At 45.5% G+C, this 14968-nt stretch overlaps 1 protein-coding gene across 16 annotated transcripts in view; it reads right to left on the bottom strand.

Moving 5' to 3' along the window:
- The window catches only part of RBFOX1 (RNA binding fox-1 homolog 1), a 2444696-nt gene that overhangs the window by 402583 nt on the left and 2027145 nt on the right, over positions 1 to 14968 (bottom strand). For 4 of the 16 annotated variants that reach the window (XM_061401061.1, XM_061401059.1, XM_061401057.1 and 1 more), the window contains exon 1: positions 4104 to 4451. The exons of the other annotated variants lie outside the window; for them this stretch is intronic. In XM_061401061.1, coding sequence (XP_061257045.1) covers positions 4104 to 4190 — 87 coding nt within the window. In that variant the 5' untranslated portion in view covers positions 4191 to 4451. Of the gene's footprint in view, positions 1 to 4103; positions 4452 to 14968 lie in introns of those variants that run through there. 16 annotated transcript variants of the gene reach the window in all.

Raw genomic sequence — 14968 nt, 5'->3', positions numbered from 1 at the left:
ACCCAAGTCTCTTATGTCTCCTGCACTGGCAGGCAGGTTCTTTACCGCTAGCGCCACCTGGGAAGCCCTGCCTGGTACAAAGCACGTGTAAAATACTTATCACCTATCATGCTTTCCTGATGTTTTTCCTATCGTATTGGATTTTATATTTATCTAAGGTTCTCTTCCACCAGGCTGTGAACCTAACAGTCAGTAGCTGTACTGGCTGCTTCTGTTTTCCAGGCGCATGTAACTTGCCTGATATGGAATATGTGGGTAGCAACTGAATAACTAAAGTAAAAAAGTGCATGGTGAGGTGGATGTGGCCATGTCTACACCATCCTCTGTCTAGGAAAATAGTCTCCAGACCTGATCTGCAATATCCGGAGGAGATGAGAATGGAACTGTCTTGGTGTGGAAAATAATCTAGCAGTGATGGTCAACGGCTATATCTGGCAGATAAATATCTACAGTGAGGGGCTCAAGTCTGAACTTGAACCCAGAGCCGAGGGCTTATCAGACCCAAACACCACCCAGACTGATCAGTTACAAAGCTGAGGTTTAGATGATATCATCCGACGCTGTGCGGCTGGCTATTGGTCCACGGCTCGGGTAAGTTCTCCTGGTAGCTTCTTTGACTCAAGACTGACGGACAATTTACTCGTCAAATCTCCTGTTCTCAGGTCAGATAATTCATTGATCATTCAAGGTCTTGTTGGAAATTGAGACATGAATAAAGGAGTTCAATGGGAAGACATGTTCGTTCTTCTTAACCAGAGACACCAGCAGTCCGCTCTATGCCAAGGGGAATGGAACAGTGTTTATATACTGTTAATATTTGATACTTGATAGTATTTCTCCTCTTCTGCTTCTTACTATGCATGAAAACTGTCCAAACCGCTTCAGCCCAATCCTCCACGGTCACTCTGGAGTACTTTACATGGCTGGAAGGAAAAACTATTCACCTTGCTATCTATTCAACAAGTTCAGACATTAAAGATGGGTTCAGGATATTCAATATGGTAAAGCATCTAGCTTTCTTTGGGGATGGCCCATGAGGTCAGCAGTCACTATTGAATCTACTCCTGAGACAAAAGATACTACTGAGTCACGTCCTCGGAATTATTAGGAAACATGTTTGCTCACTGCCTTTGCAGGATAAGGTGATGCTCTCTTAAAAGCCTCTTATGCTGTCCAATCAATTATTGTTTGTTTTCTTGGACTGAGCAGACAAAAACAGAGCAATAGGAAAAAAAAAAGTGGCACTTGATAGGGTTACGAAAAGGAAATTCGTAGGCCACAGAATCACTGGTTCTTCACGTTGAAAAGACTGTGAGATGAATCTCGAATTCTGATAAGACAACCCTGCCCAGTGGCCCCTACCGCTGTTTCATACCTCCAGTCACAGGGAACTTACTACTGCGGAAGGAACACACTATTTGGGATCATGGAACTGTCTCACTGATCACATTATGAGGATGTGGGTGGCACCTTAATTCCCTCTAGGAAAGCCCTGGCATCTTTTTTTAAACTTCTATTTTGTATTAGGGTAGAGCAGATTAACAATGCTGTGACAGTTTCAGGTGGACAGCATACATACACATGTATCCATTCCCCCACAAAGCCCCTTCTTATACAGGCTGGCACATAACATTGAGCAGAGTTCCCTGTGCTATACAATAGGCCCTTATTGGTTATCCATTTTAAATACAGCAGTGTGTACAGGTCCAACCCAAACTTCCTAACTCTCCCTCCCCCCGGCAACCATAAGTTCGTTCTCTAAGTCTGTGAGTTTGGGAAAGCCTGAGTTGGGAAGATCCCCAGGAGGAGGGCATGGCAACCCACTCCAGTATTCTTGCCTGGAGAATCCCCATGGACAGAGGAGCGTGGTGAGCTACAGTCCATGGGGTTGCAGAGTTGGACATGACTGAGCGACAAATCACCCACACACACATTTGCATCTTGAAGAGTCTGGGAAGAAACCCACATGATCAACGAATTGGTCAGCAAGCTGATAGAGTCTGCGGGAATACAGGGCACCTAGTATCACCTGAAGCATCAGCTGAGAGGCGAGTGTGTGGATGTATGTCTTACAGTTCTTTCTTTGAATTGCCTTTCCTTCACTTGCAAATGTTACCGCATGGAGTGTCTGAGTTGCTTGATGCCGCTGGATAAATAACAGGCTGTCTCAGAAAACTGGAAAGAAGGCCAGTCTATCCCCACTCAGAGCATTTCCGTGTGATCCACGGCGGGTGCGAGAGGAAGAAGATGAAGGCTGTCACAGCATCTGGGCTAAGACCCCCTGCCGCACCACTCCCTGACTTCTGGGTAACCAGTTACCAGAGGTGTCACTTGGGAAAACAAAGCATGATCCCAGCAATGATCTGCAAGTAAAATCTCTTGTTTCTTTCCCCCAGAAACCAGATCCATTTCTCAAAGGCTCTGCACAGGAGGAAGGAATGGGAACCAGGCCTCCCCAATTTCTCAGCTCGCCCATGTGTCTTCTCATCTATCACGCGGGTAATACGTCCAGAGTGGCATTTTGTAATGACAGCAGCATTCCAGCGGATCGATAGTTATTTAATTCCCAACAAGCTCTCGAGTCCATTAAGCCTGATTACATTCACCCATTTCAGTGGGTGCTGTTATTTTTCCTACACCGGCACTTAATCTATAACAGGAACTTATGAGAACTTTCAAAAGCAATTTCAGCATCAATCAGCACAGAGTGAAGGGCACGATTTGCTTGTAATTATTTATCGGATGGGGCGGTCCAGGGTCTGACAAAACTCTAACCGCTAACCTTCACCCTGAATGTCCAACGGAAGTAAAATGTTTTCCGGTGTATCACCAAGCCTAACTTCAGATCCCAGTGGCTCACTGGCCTGCGTATGCCTGGAAGGATGGAACTGTTTCCACGTTGTTGAGGACCACTCTCCAGGTAGTCCATTATTTCTCATGCATAATATAGAAGCCTCCCAAAAGAGCAAGGACCATAAATCTGGCATGATAAGATGTTTCGCAATGTTTTGGACTCCCCCCTAATGGCTCAAATTGCCAAGATTCTTACAGTTTACAAGAGGTAACAACAACATTCAGAAAAGTAGACATTGGAGGTTTGATCAGAACCCCCCTCAGAAATTTGAATTAATGAGCTAGTGTTGCAGAATTTTGAAAGATCGTGGAGGGAGGAGCACAGAACTGAAGGTAAAAAGGACGTACCAACTACATGTAGCTTTTCTTTCCTGTAGAAAGGAGATACAGAATGTATTACAAAAAGATGACTGCTCTCAAACAAACCACAAAAGAAGACATCCGGGTTTCCTCTGACACTCAGCCTCTGTCGTTAGTCAGTTCTCCACAGAGAAATTCAGACACATACCCAGAAGCCAACTTTTGCTTAAAAAGCCACACTTACAATGAAAAAAAAAAAAAAAAAAGGCCCCAAATATCTTATTTGATGACTCTCCCAACACAGAATGAAAAGCCTTAAAAGTGAAACCAACTTGTATTTCAATCATCTCCTTTCTTGCCATCATTCAGATGTAAACAACTGGTAAGGGATTCCTAGTATCATCTCTGAACTTCATAAATTAACCATCAATAAAGCATTCCTTTTGCCTCTCTGCCACTGGTCAATTTCAGGTTTGGGAAGGCAGGGGTACCCTTCATGAAAACAGACAAGCCCTGGGAAGCAGAACCTAAGGATTAATGTGTATTTCATGCTCCTTCTGTTTCCTGGGTGAAAGCTCTTAACCAAGTTACCTCATGACCAGTTAGTCCGTCTCAGGATCTGCTGTGGGAGACTGAGTCCCTCCGAGAGCCCAGAAGGAGAACAAATCCTTTGCCCCGTGGTCAACCTCCCGAAGCAAAGGCATGAATGTTAAACAGCAGCCCGATCAATACAAGCAAATATAGCTCAACTACACCATTTATTCAACCATGAGAGATGTCAATAGCCAGATTAGGGTGATCCATCTTTTTGATTTCCTACTGTCTTCCCTCAGACTACACGAGGGCTTTTTCCTGTATTAAAAGTGTTTGCTTTCTCAACCATAAAAATTCCAATTATTACTCTGCGCGCTCTGGAGTTAAGTTGCTGGCTGGCAGTGGCCTTGAATTACCTGGATCAGTCCTGGGAAGTAGGGGGCGGCTGGAACGATCATAGGTACGCCATAGGGATGCAAGAGGACTCCTTGAGAAGGCAACATGCTTTACGGGCAGGTGGGATCCCCTCGGAAGCTCAACGCATCAATGGAGAGTTGGGGGAAAAAAAAGAAAGAAAAAAAAGATCTATAGACCCAACTTCTTCCGAACCACAGAGCTGAGAGCCAGATCGCCGCTGTCAGGAGCGCAGAGCTCATCAACACTCAGAGGGGAGAGAAAGAAAATCCAGCATCAGCAACTCTTAATGTGAAAGTTTTCTTCACAGACGAGGGAGAGACACAGCAGCTGCAGGGTTGAAGCTACCAAAATGGAAGGTTCTATTTTGGGAACGGCTTGCCTAACATGACTAACCAAATACTCTTCATTAATTTAGTTCTCAGAGAGAGTGAGAGAGACCCAGAGATGGGGAGCAAGGTGGTCAGGCTGACAGATTTGGGCTCTTTCCGAAGGAATTTGGGCAAAAAAAAAAAAAAGCAAAAACTGGAGTCTGTGTGGGATGGTTAGAGAGGAAAGCTGAGAAATGTCAATTGATATGATTATCAGCTGCCACTTAAAAGCTCAGTAGAGGAACGCAGACAGCCTCTGGTACTGATCACAGAGAAAGGAAGAAGATGCTATCTTGTTATCTGATGTCTGTTTCTCTCTTTCTTTCTCTCTCCCAGATTTTAGTTTTAAAGGGGCAACTTGTGCCCAAAATATAATTATAGCACCAGCGAGTATCTGTAGTGTGTGCTATGGCACACAGAACTATAGCTAAATTATTTACACATGTTTTGTAATTTCATTCTCAAAACTCTCGAAAGTAGGTACTATTACTAGTTCCTGGTCCACACGGGAAATGAGGCTCACGCTAGTTGAATTGCACGCTCACAGCCCTCCACACATGAGAGGCAGTGCCAGGCTCCTAATTCCTAATTGGCCACCGTATCCATTACAGTACTTCGTTCTGTAATATAATTTCATATGCCTTAAAAATAAAACTTTAACATTCTTTGTCTTTGAGCTTTCAGTTGTTATATTTTAATGTGTAATCGATTAATAAGATGACTCCCTGCTCCGAGAGTTTAAAGGCAGACCTAACGCACACCAAAACCACAGACGAGAAATACATTCCAGTATTTCAGATCTTTCTGATGTTTGAAAACACCCAAGTGATGGTCCAGCATGCGTTACATGGCCACAGATACTCTCAGATGGGATTGCAGGAGGTGGAATTACACTGACTTGGGTGTCCCAACTTGGCAGCTGTGTGATGTTGAACATGTTGCTCAGTGTCTCTGAACCTTCGTTTCTTCATTTGGAAAACTGAGATAGTAACAGACCCTACCTCATAGGGTTGTGTGACGAGAAAAGCGCTTGGCATCCTCTCGTGATGTGTACAAGACATGTATTTGGCATTCTTGCCCTGTGTTCCTCTACGGACGCCTGGTACAGACACGCCTTTGACTTCAGGTGGAAGGCAGACAGCCTTCAGACTGTCACTCTTCTAGTATGTATCCCAGGACAGCACCTGCTAGTGGGGAGAATTTCCCAATTTTGAGAGCACAGACTGAGTCCACTCAAGCCATGCTAAAGGCCCTGGGGATCATTGAAAATCACCTTCAAGCCCAACATCTGCTTGCCACCTCCCACCTCGAACTCGAAACCTGACACTGGATATAGATTTTTGTTGAAACTTGGAGAGCATCAGACACCGCGAAACGTATTCAACTATTGGCTTTTTCTAAATCCAAATGTCAATGCCTCCACTTTTAGATCGCCAAGGTGTTTTTACACTACACTAATTTTAGCTGCTTGATTTAGTTGCATAATTACATTTCTAGATAACAAAAGTGGACAGCGTTTGGCAGAGAACGCAATGATTTAAGGCTGAATTGGGGCCATCTTGACAAGGTTTCTCTATAATTGATTCTCATGTATCCAAGTGGCCACCTTGTTACGATTCAGAAAGCTCCAGGAACAGCTGCGAGTTGACCCCCTCTTACTTAACAGCCTGATACTGTTTCTAACTTTAGCTTTTGACGCTGACTTTCAACACTGCTCTTCTGAGAAGTTACCAGTGAGAACAGTAGCTTTACCATGAGACCGCTTCCTGGGGGCGGGGAGAGCTCTTCCTGACTTTGGAAAGCCCTGGGGTCAGATCATGTTATGTCTCTGGTGGAAAGATCACTGGACCAGGAGGCAGGAATTCAGGAAGGCCAGAAATGTATACATTTAGACTTTGTTTCCCGAATCTCCTATGTAAGTGACAATACTCACTTCCTCTTCACCAAGAGGGCAAAATTGTGGAAGTGTTTTGGAAACTTGTTCAGTTGCTAAGTTGTGTCTGATTCTTTGCGACCCCGTGGACTGCGGCACAGCTGGGCTTCCCTGTCCTTCACCATCTCCTGGAGTTTGCTCAAACTCATGTCCATTGAGTTGGTATGCTCAATGAAATACGGCATGGAATGGAATGGAAACTGTAGACTTACGTAAATATAAGAGACTTCTATATATTACTATGTGTGTTGTTTTTTTTTAAGAACTTGATGATACATTTCAGAAATATAGGTAGACCTTGAAGACATCGTGGTTGAATTCCAGACCCCCACGATTAAGAGAACATCGCAATAAAGCCAGTTGCACGTGTTTCTGCTTTCGCGGTGCATATAAAAGATATGGTTACACTATACTATAGTCTAGTAAGTGTGTGATAGCCTTATGTCTAAAAGAAGTATATGCCTTAATTAAAAAAATACTTTCTTGTTAAAACAGGCTAACCACCATCTGAATCCTCAGCGAGCTGTAATCGTAACCTTGAAGATCAGTTATTACAGACACAGACGAATAGAAAAATAATGAAAAAGTCTGAAACAGTGAGAGAGTTACCACAATATGACAGAGATGTGAGGTGAGCCAATGCTGTTGGAAGAATGGTGTCCGCCGACTTGCTTGACTCAGGGTTGTCATAAACGTTCAGTCTGTTAAACAACAACAAACACGGTATCTGCGAAGCACATTAAATTGAGGCGCGCCTATACAACCAGAACTATAGATATACACCGTTTCCTTTGCAAAAGGTGCTTTCTCTTTTCTTTGTAAGAACTCCAAGCCACAAAAGCTTTTCTGCTCCTGAGCATTTAGCACGCCTTTCCCTGTCTCTGAAAATAAAGGCCTGTTGTCTGGTGACCCTTTTTCACTTTGGCTGCGAGGTGAGAGCCCAATAAGAGTTTCAACTCCGTCCATTCCTTTGACCCGTACTACGGGCGGATCTGTGTTTTCATCTTCCTGTTCTTGCCACCTCCAGTCCTGTTATTCACATCTCTGATTCTGATTTTATATTTAGATATGACTGTCATCTATGATTGTAGTAGTTATATTTGTGAAGCGGTGTGAATTGAATGTTTCCTTTTTAAAACCCATCCACCAAACGTTAGGAAATAATACAACACGGAAATAAATAATGATCACTAACCAGAACCTCTTGTTTTCTAACATGCGTTCTGTTTTCCCAAACGCGAAGCATCCAATATGACTGGACCACAGTTCTTTCCTCTTGGGTCCATTTCTTCCACTAAAAGGTGGGCTTCCCTGGTGGCTCAGATGGTAAAGAATCCGCCTGCAATGCAGGAGACCTGGGTTCGATCCCTGGGTTGGGAAGATCTTTCGAAGGGAATGTCTACTCATGCCAGTATTCTTGCCAGGAAAAGTTCCATGGACAGAGAAGCAGGCACTACATTCTGCGTATCTTCACTTCCCATTGGCTGACAGTAAATAGGTAGCTACAGTGTCTAGTCTTGGTGTCTTAAGCTCATAGTATCTTGCAAGAATTCAAATAGAGAGAGAGAAAAAAAGAAAAAAAAATAAGGCAAAGGACAAGAGATATAGTCCTGGCAGTGGGTAGGAAACTTGGGTCGGAATGAATGGTAGACTGAATTCAAACCAAGAGCCCTGTACCATTAGCGCACTTACCATGGCGGTCGCAAGCAGGGAAGAGCAAACTTTTTTTCTGAAAATGGGCAGGTGACAAATATTTCAGATGTCGTGAACCTTCAACTCTCTGTTACAACTACTCAAAACTGAGCCATTTTCATATGAACATGATTACAGTACGTAAGTGGATTCTGAAATTTGAATTTCCTGTCATTTTCACCTGTCACAAAATATTCTTTTTAGTTTTTCTCAACCATTTAAAATTATATAAACCAATCGGAGCTTAAGGGTCATACAAAAACAGTCAAAGCCAGGTTTGGCTCACAGGCCATGGTTTTTCCCATCTTTATCCAAATCCCTTCTTTTTTTATTTTATTTTTTTAAGTTAGAGTATAATATTCTTTGGAAGTACTGATGCTGAAGCTCCAATACTTTGGCCACCCGATGCAAAGAGCAGACTCACTGGAAAAGACCCTGATGCTGGGAAAGATCAAAGGCAAAAGGAGAAGGGGACGACAGAGGATAAGATGGCTAGATAGCATCGCTGACTCAATGGACATGAGTTTGAGCAAACTCTGGGAGATGGTGAAGGACAGGGAAGACTGGTGTGCTGCAGTCCATGGGGTCACAGAGTCAAGTCAGATATGACTTAGCGACTGAACAACAAAAATAATTGCTTTGCAATCTTGTGTTCATTTCTGCGGTGCAACAAGACACTCGTGTCATGGTTACCTCTCTTATCCAAGTGCTTCTTCTTTTTTTTTTTTTTTAATAGTTTTTCTATTTAAAACATTTTTTATTTATTTTATTTAGTTGACTGCACTGGGTCTTAGCTGTGACCCATGGCCTCTAGTTCCCTGACCAGGGAATGAACCTGGGCCCCCTGCATGGGGGGGGCAAGGAGTCTTAGCCACTGGACTATGAGGGAACCTCCAAATGGTTTTTCTTATGCTGTCACATAGTATAACTCTTTCCCTGGATCCTGAGAGCCAACATGAGGGTGACCAGCCAGCACCAACCCTTCCGAGAAGCAGCTACCCCGAGTTTCAACACTCATATAAGAGATGGAAAAAGGACAGGAAGCACAAGGATCGGCTGGAGGACGGGATCAGGGAGCACTCAGTGAAGACCGGCTTACGGTTGCTATTGGCCAACAGAGCCAACTGCTGCCTCGTGGACCAAATCCAGTTTATAGGTGATGATGATGATGAACGTGCTAACAGGGATGATGACAACAACAGTGATGATGCTTTGACGTCATGGCACGAAAAGGAGCGGGCATTTTTAAACAGAAGTACGGTCTATAAAATGTAGATCTGCAAGATCTCTTGAGAGCCTGGAAGATCTAGAACCTTTGGCACAGACTTCCTTGGCTCAACAATCCCTGAAGTCTGGGAGGGAGCCACCTCCCCCCCACAAACACACACACCCCCTGATCAGGAGCCCTCTAGACCATCCCCATCAGCCTTTACCTGCTTCCTGAAAAATGACCATCAGAACAGGACAAAACAGAATGCACAGGGAATGGCGTGTTTCTCTGACAATAATCATACTCTTTATTTTGCGGGTATTGACAGTCGTTATCTCCTGAGGAAGATCTATGCAGATTAATGACCCACGCCTCCCCATTCCCAGGTGGCGCTAGTGGTAAAGAACCCGCCTGGCAATGCAGGAGACTTAAAAGACTCTGGTCCGATCCCTGGGTGGGGAAGATCCCCTGGAGGAGGGCATGGCAACCCACTCCAGTGTTCTTGCCTGGAGAATCCCATGGACAGAGGAGCCCGGTGGGCTATACAGCCCATGTGGCCACAAAGGGGTGGACACAACTGAAGCCGCTTAGCACATACCCCATTTCCAGGCCAAGCTGGGTGACGGAGAATCTTGTACCATTTTTCAAGGTCGTTCGCCATATCCCTCAGCTTTCCTTTCCCAGCTGCATCCTCTAATACACACTGTCCTTCCTTGTACCAATCACTTCTCTGCAAACCACACTGAGCTGCCTTTGCCAAACACCTTCATGAATCCACCACTCCTTACAAATTTGCCTGCTATGCAGAACTATCCTCTTTCCCTCCCTTCTTTCCTTCCTTTCTCCCTCCCTGTCTCCCTTCCTTCTTCGTAATTTAACATTACTGGCCTTAGTCAAAGGCACATTTTCTGCAAAACCTTTCGCATCACCCCAGGCAGAACTAACTATACCATCACCCGTGTCCTAAAATCATGTTATATTGTATAATAATGATTCTTTTACATGTGATGATTCCTTCAAATAGGTAGACTGGCTCACATAAGGAAGCGTGTTATTCATTCCTGTTCGTGCCATGCTAAGTCCTTTCAGCATGTCCGATTCTTTGTGACTCCATGGCCTATAGCCCACCAAGCTCCTCTGCCCATGAGACTCTCCAGAAAAGAATACTGGAGTGGGTTGCCATGCCCTCCTCCAGGGGGTCTTTCTGACCCAGGGATCAAACCCACATCTCTCACGTCTCTTAGGCCTCCTGCATTGGTGGGTGGTTTTTTTATTTTTATTTTTTTTTTACTATTAGGGCTGCCTGGGAAGTGTCCCCATGCTTATTTACCCAATGACTAAAAGGCTGAGTAGACACATGAAGCTCCTAAAATGCTTCCAGAGAGAATGAATGACTGAACAGTGGTTTTGGACCTAATACAAGCGAAGCTGTATTTACATATTGCATTCGCCCGGGGGTCTCCACATCATTGAGAGCTTCAGCTTTCCAAGGTCATCTCAACTCACCTGGAAGGGTCTGGGCACCATGAGAAAGCATGAGCTCCATACCTGTAGAGGCCAAGCTGGGATCCTGGCTCTGTCATCCTTTTCAACATTTGATCTGGGACGAGAAGACACTTAGCTCTGAGCTCCAGTCTCCTCGGGGTGAAGGGACAACATCTGGCCTGTTGCACAGGTACGCTGCTGCTGTGAAATGATACGCTGCGTACAGGTGCTCCTGGCACTCGGAAAGTGTTCAAAAAGGGCTAGTTCATTCGATGTTTTCTTCTTCAGCAATGTCTTTCATGTGCCCAAGTCAAGGGTTTCCTAGTCCTCCCAGTCTTCCAGTCAAGTCTGCCTCCTCAATGCCCTACCTGTACCCCACAATGATGTCTCTGTAGGAGCCTTCAGGCTCTCTGATTCCTCCCAGGACCAATGAACGCTCCCTTCTTCAACAAGCAAACACACGTCCGATGCCCCAGGCAGCTTTCCCACCCTCTCCAGAACTTACAACCCTACCGCTCTAAACCCCTGGAAGACCAGCAGTGGTTTTCTCCCACATGGTAAAGAGCTGACTGGTGACTGTTTCAGGGTACGCTTCTATTTCATGCCCTCCACCTCCTGCTCCATCATTTTGTTTTCCCATCTTTCTCACAGGACTGGGCACAGAGTAGATGTTCAGGAGGCACTTGAGAATTATCTGCGGTAGCCCCACGATGCTCTGGAGGTTCAGAGAGGTTAAGTGACCTGTTCAATGTTAGACAGCAAAACAGGTGCTTTCTTAATTCTCAAGGGCCAGTTTTCCCTTCTGCTGCTGCAGCTGCTAAGTCGCTTCAGTTGTGTCCGACTCTGTGCGACCCCATAGACGGCAGCCCATCAGGCTTCCCCGTCCCTGGGATTCTCCAGGCAAGAACACTGGAGTGGGTTGCCATTTCCTTCTCCAGTGCATGAAAGTGAAAAGTGAAAGTGAAGTCGCTCAGTCGTGTCCGACTCTTAGTGATCCCATGGACTGCAGCCTACCAGGCTCCTCCGTCCATGGGATTTTCCAGGCAAGAGTACTGGAGTGGGGTGCCATTGCCTTCTCCGTTTTCCCTTCTACACGCCCCTAATCTCTGCAAAAGCATGATAAACAACCACTCTAGAGCAACAACTTGAACCAAAATGGATAAACGCCACTCAAGATCACCTAGAGAAGGGAATGGCAACCCACTCCAGGATTCTGGCCTGGAAAAGCCCATGGACAGGCAAGCTGCAGTCCATGGGGTCAGAAAGAGTAGGACACAACCGAGCAACTGAGCACACACATGCACAGGCATGCATTCTAACCCCATCCCACGCAGGTAAGATCAAAGCATGGAAGGGCTTTGTCTCAAAGGGAAATGGACCTCAAAGAAAAAGTTTCTGAAATGCTACATAATGCTTACAGTCCTGAGGCAGAGGGTTGACATGTGAGCTCCCAGAAGAGGGGAGGCTGGGAGCATCATGTCAATGACCAGGGAGGCAAGACCTTCCATAGGAGAAGCTTCCACCAACTGCCTGTTCTCTAGGTTATAGTCACTTCCTTTGTAACCTCAGCCAAGGATCAGTCCAGCCAGGAGAGTCACATCCTGGGAAGAGAAGACACATCCCCAGCCCACTGGGATCAGTTAACAAGTGTGAATCAGGTGATGCATGGAGAGCTCTTACACAAATACTTACAAAGCTCTTACATAAGTACTAAGTAAGCATCAGTTCTCACTGCGGCATTGCTATATTCTCTCATTGCCTGACACTTCCACCCGATGCTCGCTGTGTGTTCTTGTGCCAAAATCTTAACATCTCTGTGCCTCAGATTTATTATCTGTAAAACATGAACTTGGACAAACTCCAGAAGATGGTGCGGGACAGGGAAGCCTGGCCTGCTGCAAACCATGGGGTCACAAAGAGCCAGACACGACTTAGTGACTGAACAACAACAACAAAACAAGAATACGATGAGCAACCACACCTCACGGGGTGTCGAGAGACTCAAAAAAGAGTCACATACAGACACGGTTAGCTGAGGCCCTGGCTCAGAGCTGATAGTGGGTGCACAGTTGTCATAGGAATGAGGCATTAGCAGCATCTAGTTGCAAGGATCAAACCAGTACAACACCCAGGTTCGATCCCTGGGTCGGAAAGATTCCCCTGGAGAAGGGAAATGCAACCCACTCCAGTCTTCTTGCCTGGAGAATCCCATGGACAGAGAGGAGTCTGGCGGGTTATAGTCCATGGGGTCGCACAGAGTCAGACACGACTGAGCGACTAACACAAACCAGGAGTATCAAAACCCTCCCTCCCTTCAAATGCGAACTGGTCAGATAGTTTTTACAGATGCCAGCAGGGAGGTGCATTTCTGTTGGAAGAACTTACCTTCTTCTTCCAGGCTCTAAACCAAAAAATTAAGACAGAGAGTCTAATGAATATGTGGGCATTGCTACTGTCCATGGAAGACCAGTTTGGAAAACAAAATACGAAAATTTCAAATTCACCTGGGGATTTATGGGGATGAGGAAGTGCCTCTGAAACAAGAATAACGCAAAAAATCCAGGACACTGGGTCACCCCCACCCAGTAACGTCACACACCCCCCTCTCAATAAAATTGGTTATGAACACACACAAAGAAAATTCCAGTAGGTCTTATGAGTGAGGAAGCTGCTGATCAGCATTAGAAACCCCAGCCCCCAGTGGTGGAGGCAGCGCCTCCTCTCGGATCATTAAGCACTTCTTGACCTGATTCTCCTCTGAAAGCCAGACTGACCGGCTGAATGAGCAAATCTAAGAATATCAACCTCGCACACCATCTCTGCTGAGATCAACAATGCTTCAGGAACCAACCCCTGACCTGTCTGGGGATGAATGGCAACTGGGTTTGAGAACGTATTGACCTTGTTCTCCGCAAACAAATACTCCCTGGGGTCTCTGGGGATAGGGGAATGAATAATCAGCTGCTCGGCTAGATTGTGCTTCCTGCCCTCCCAGCATCTTCGGTTGTGTGTGTTTGTGTGTGTGTGTATGCGCGCACACATGCATGCACTGCAGGGCCCTGCGGGAGCCAGGTACAGAGTCCACTCCAAATAGCCTGAGGCCCCAGGACTCAGAACTGGTCTTTCTGTCCTGACCCCATGCATGCTCTGTCCTCCCTGGGAACAGGCTGAACCACCTGAACTCCAGGCATCCTTTTCCCCTGAGAGACTACATCTGCACTGGCCTCTACCAAAGTGAACTCAGTATCAAAGATGCCTCGTGAGATGCTTCATTTGTAAAAAGAACCCTAAGGATAGAGAAGTAGGAGAGATTCAGCTTGTTCTCTCTCCCACTGGGGGTTCATGGTGCATAGCCTAGTACAGCACCCGAGAAGTCCTGTAAAGGAAGAAAAATAGAGACCTGTTTGACCATGTTTGATGCAGACATTCCCAAACTTGTTTGATGACTGACTGGCCATCCATCCATCCACCCACCTATCCATCCATCTATCCACACCCACTCATCCATCCATCCATCTATCCATCCAATCAGGTATCCATCCATCCATCCATCCATCTATCCACCCACCTATCCATCCATCCATCCATACCCACTCATCCATCCATTCATTCATCCATCCATCCATCCATCCATCCATCCATCCATGCATCTATCCATCTATCCATCCAATCATCTATCCATCCATCCATCCATCTTGCTATCTATATGAATATCTGGTTATTGAGAGTAAATAATTATGTCAGTCCCTGGGCAAAGTTCTTTACTGTTTCTCCCAATTCTCCTCCTCCTATTTCTTCACTTTCATCAGAATCTTTGTGACCATCACCACCACCACCATCATCATCATCACAGTTGCTGTGAATTCAGTGCTTATTTTGTGCCAGGCCCTGCCCTGTACTAATTTCAACAGATGTGTTATCTCAGGTGATCCCCTCTAAATCCCTATGAAGGAGATTCTGTTACATTTATTGCATCAGAGACAAGAACACAGAGCCACTGAGAGGGGAAGTAAATTGGCCAAGAAAACAGAGCTACTAAATGCAGACCTGTACAATGGGCCAGAAGTCCTAGTGCGTAAAACCTAAGAGAAACCCTTTAGTGCCTGCGACAGTCATGGACACATTCTGAGAAATGCTGGCCTGGACTAAATTCAAGCCGAGTAGACCCCTCATCTC

This window comes from Bos javanicus, chromosome 25 (assembly GCF_032452875.1).
Source record: "Bos javanicus breed banteng chromosome 25, ARS-OSU_banteng_1.0, whole genome shotgun sequence".
In the NCBI taxonomy this organism is placed as follows: domain Eukaryota; kingdom Metazoa; phylum Chordata; class Mammalia; order Artiodactyla; family Bovidae; genus Bos; species Bos javanicus.
This window is presented reverse-complemented; position numbering and strand designations above follow the sequence as displayed.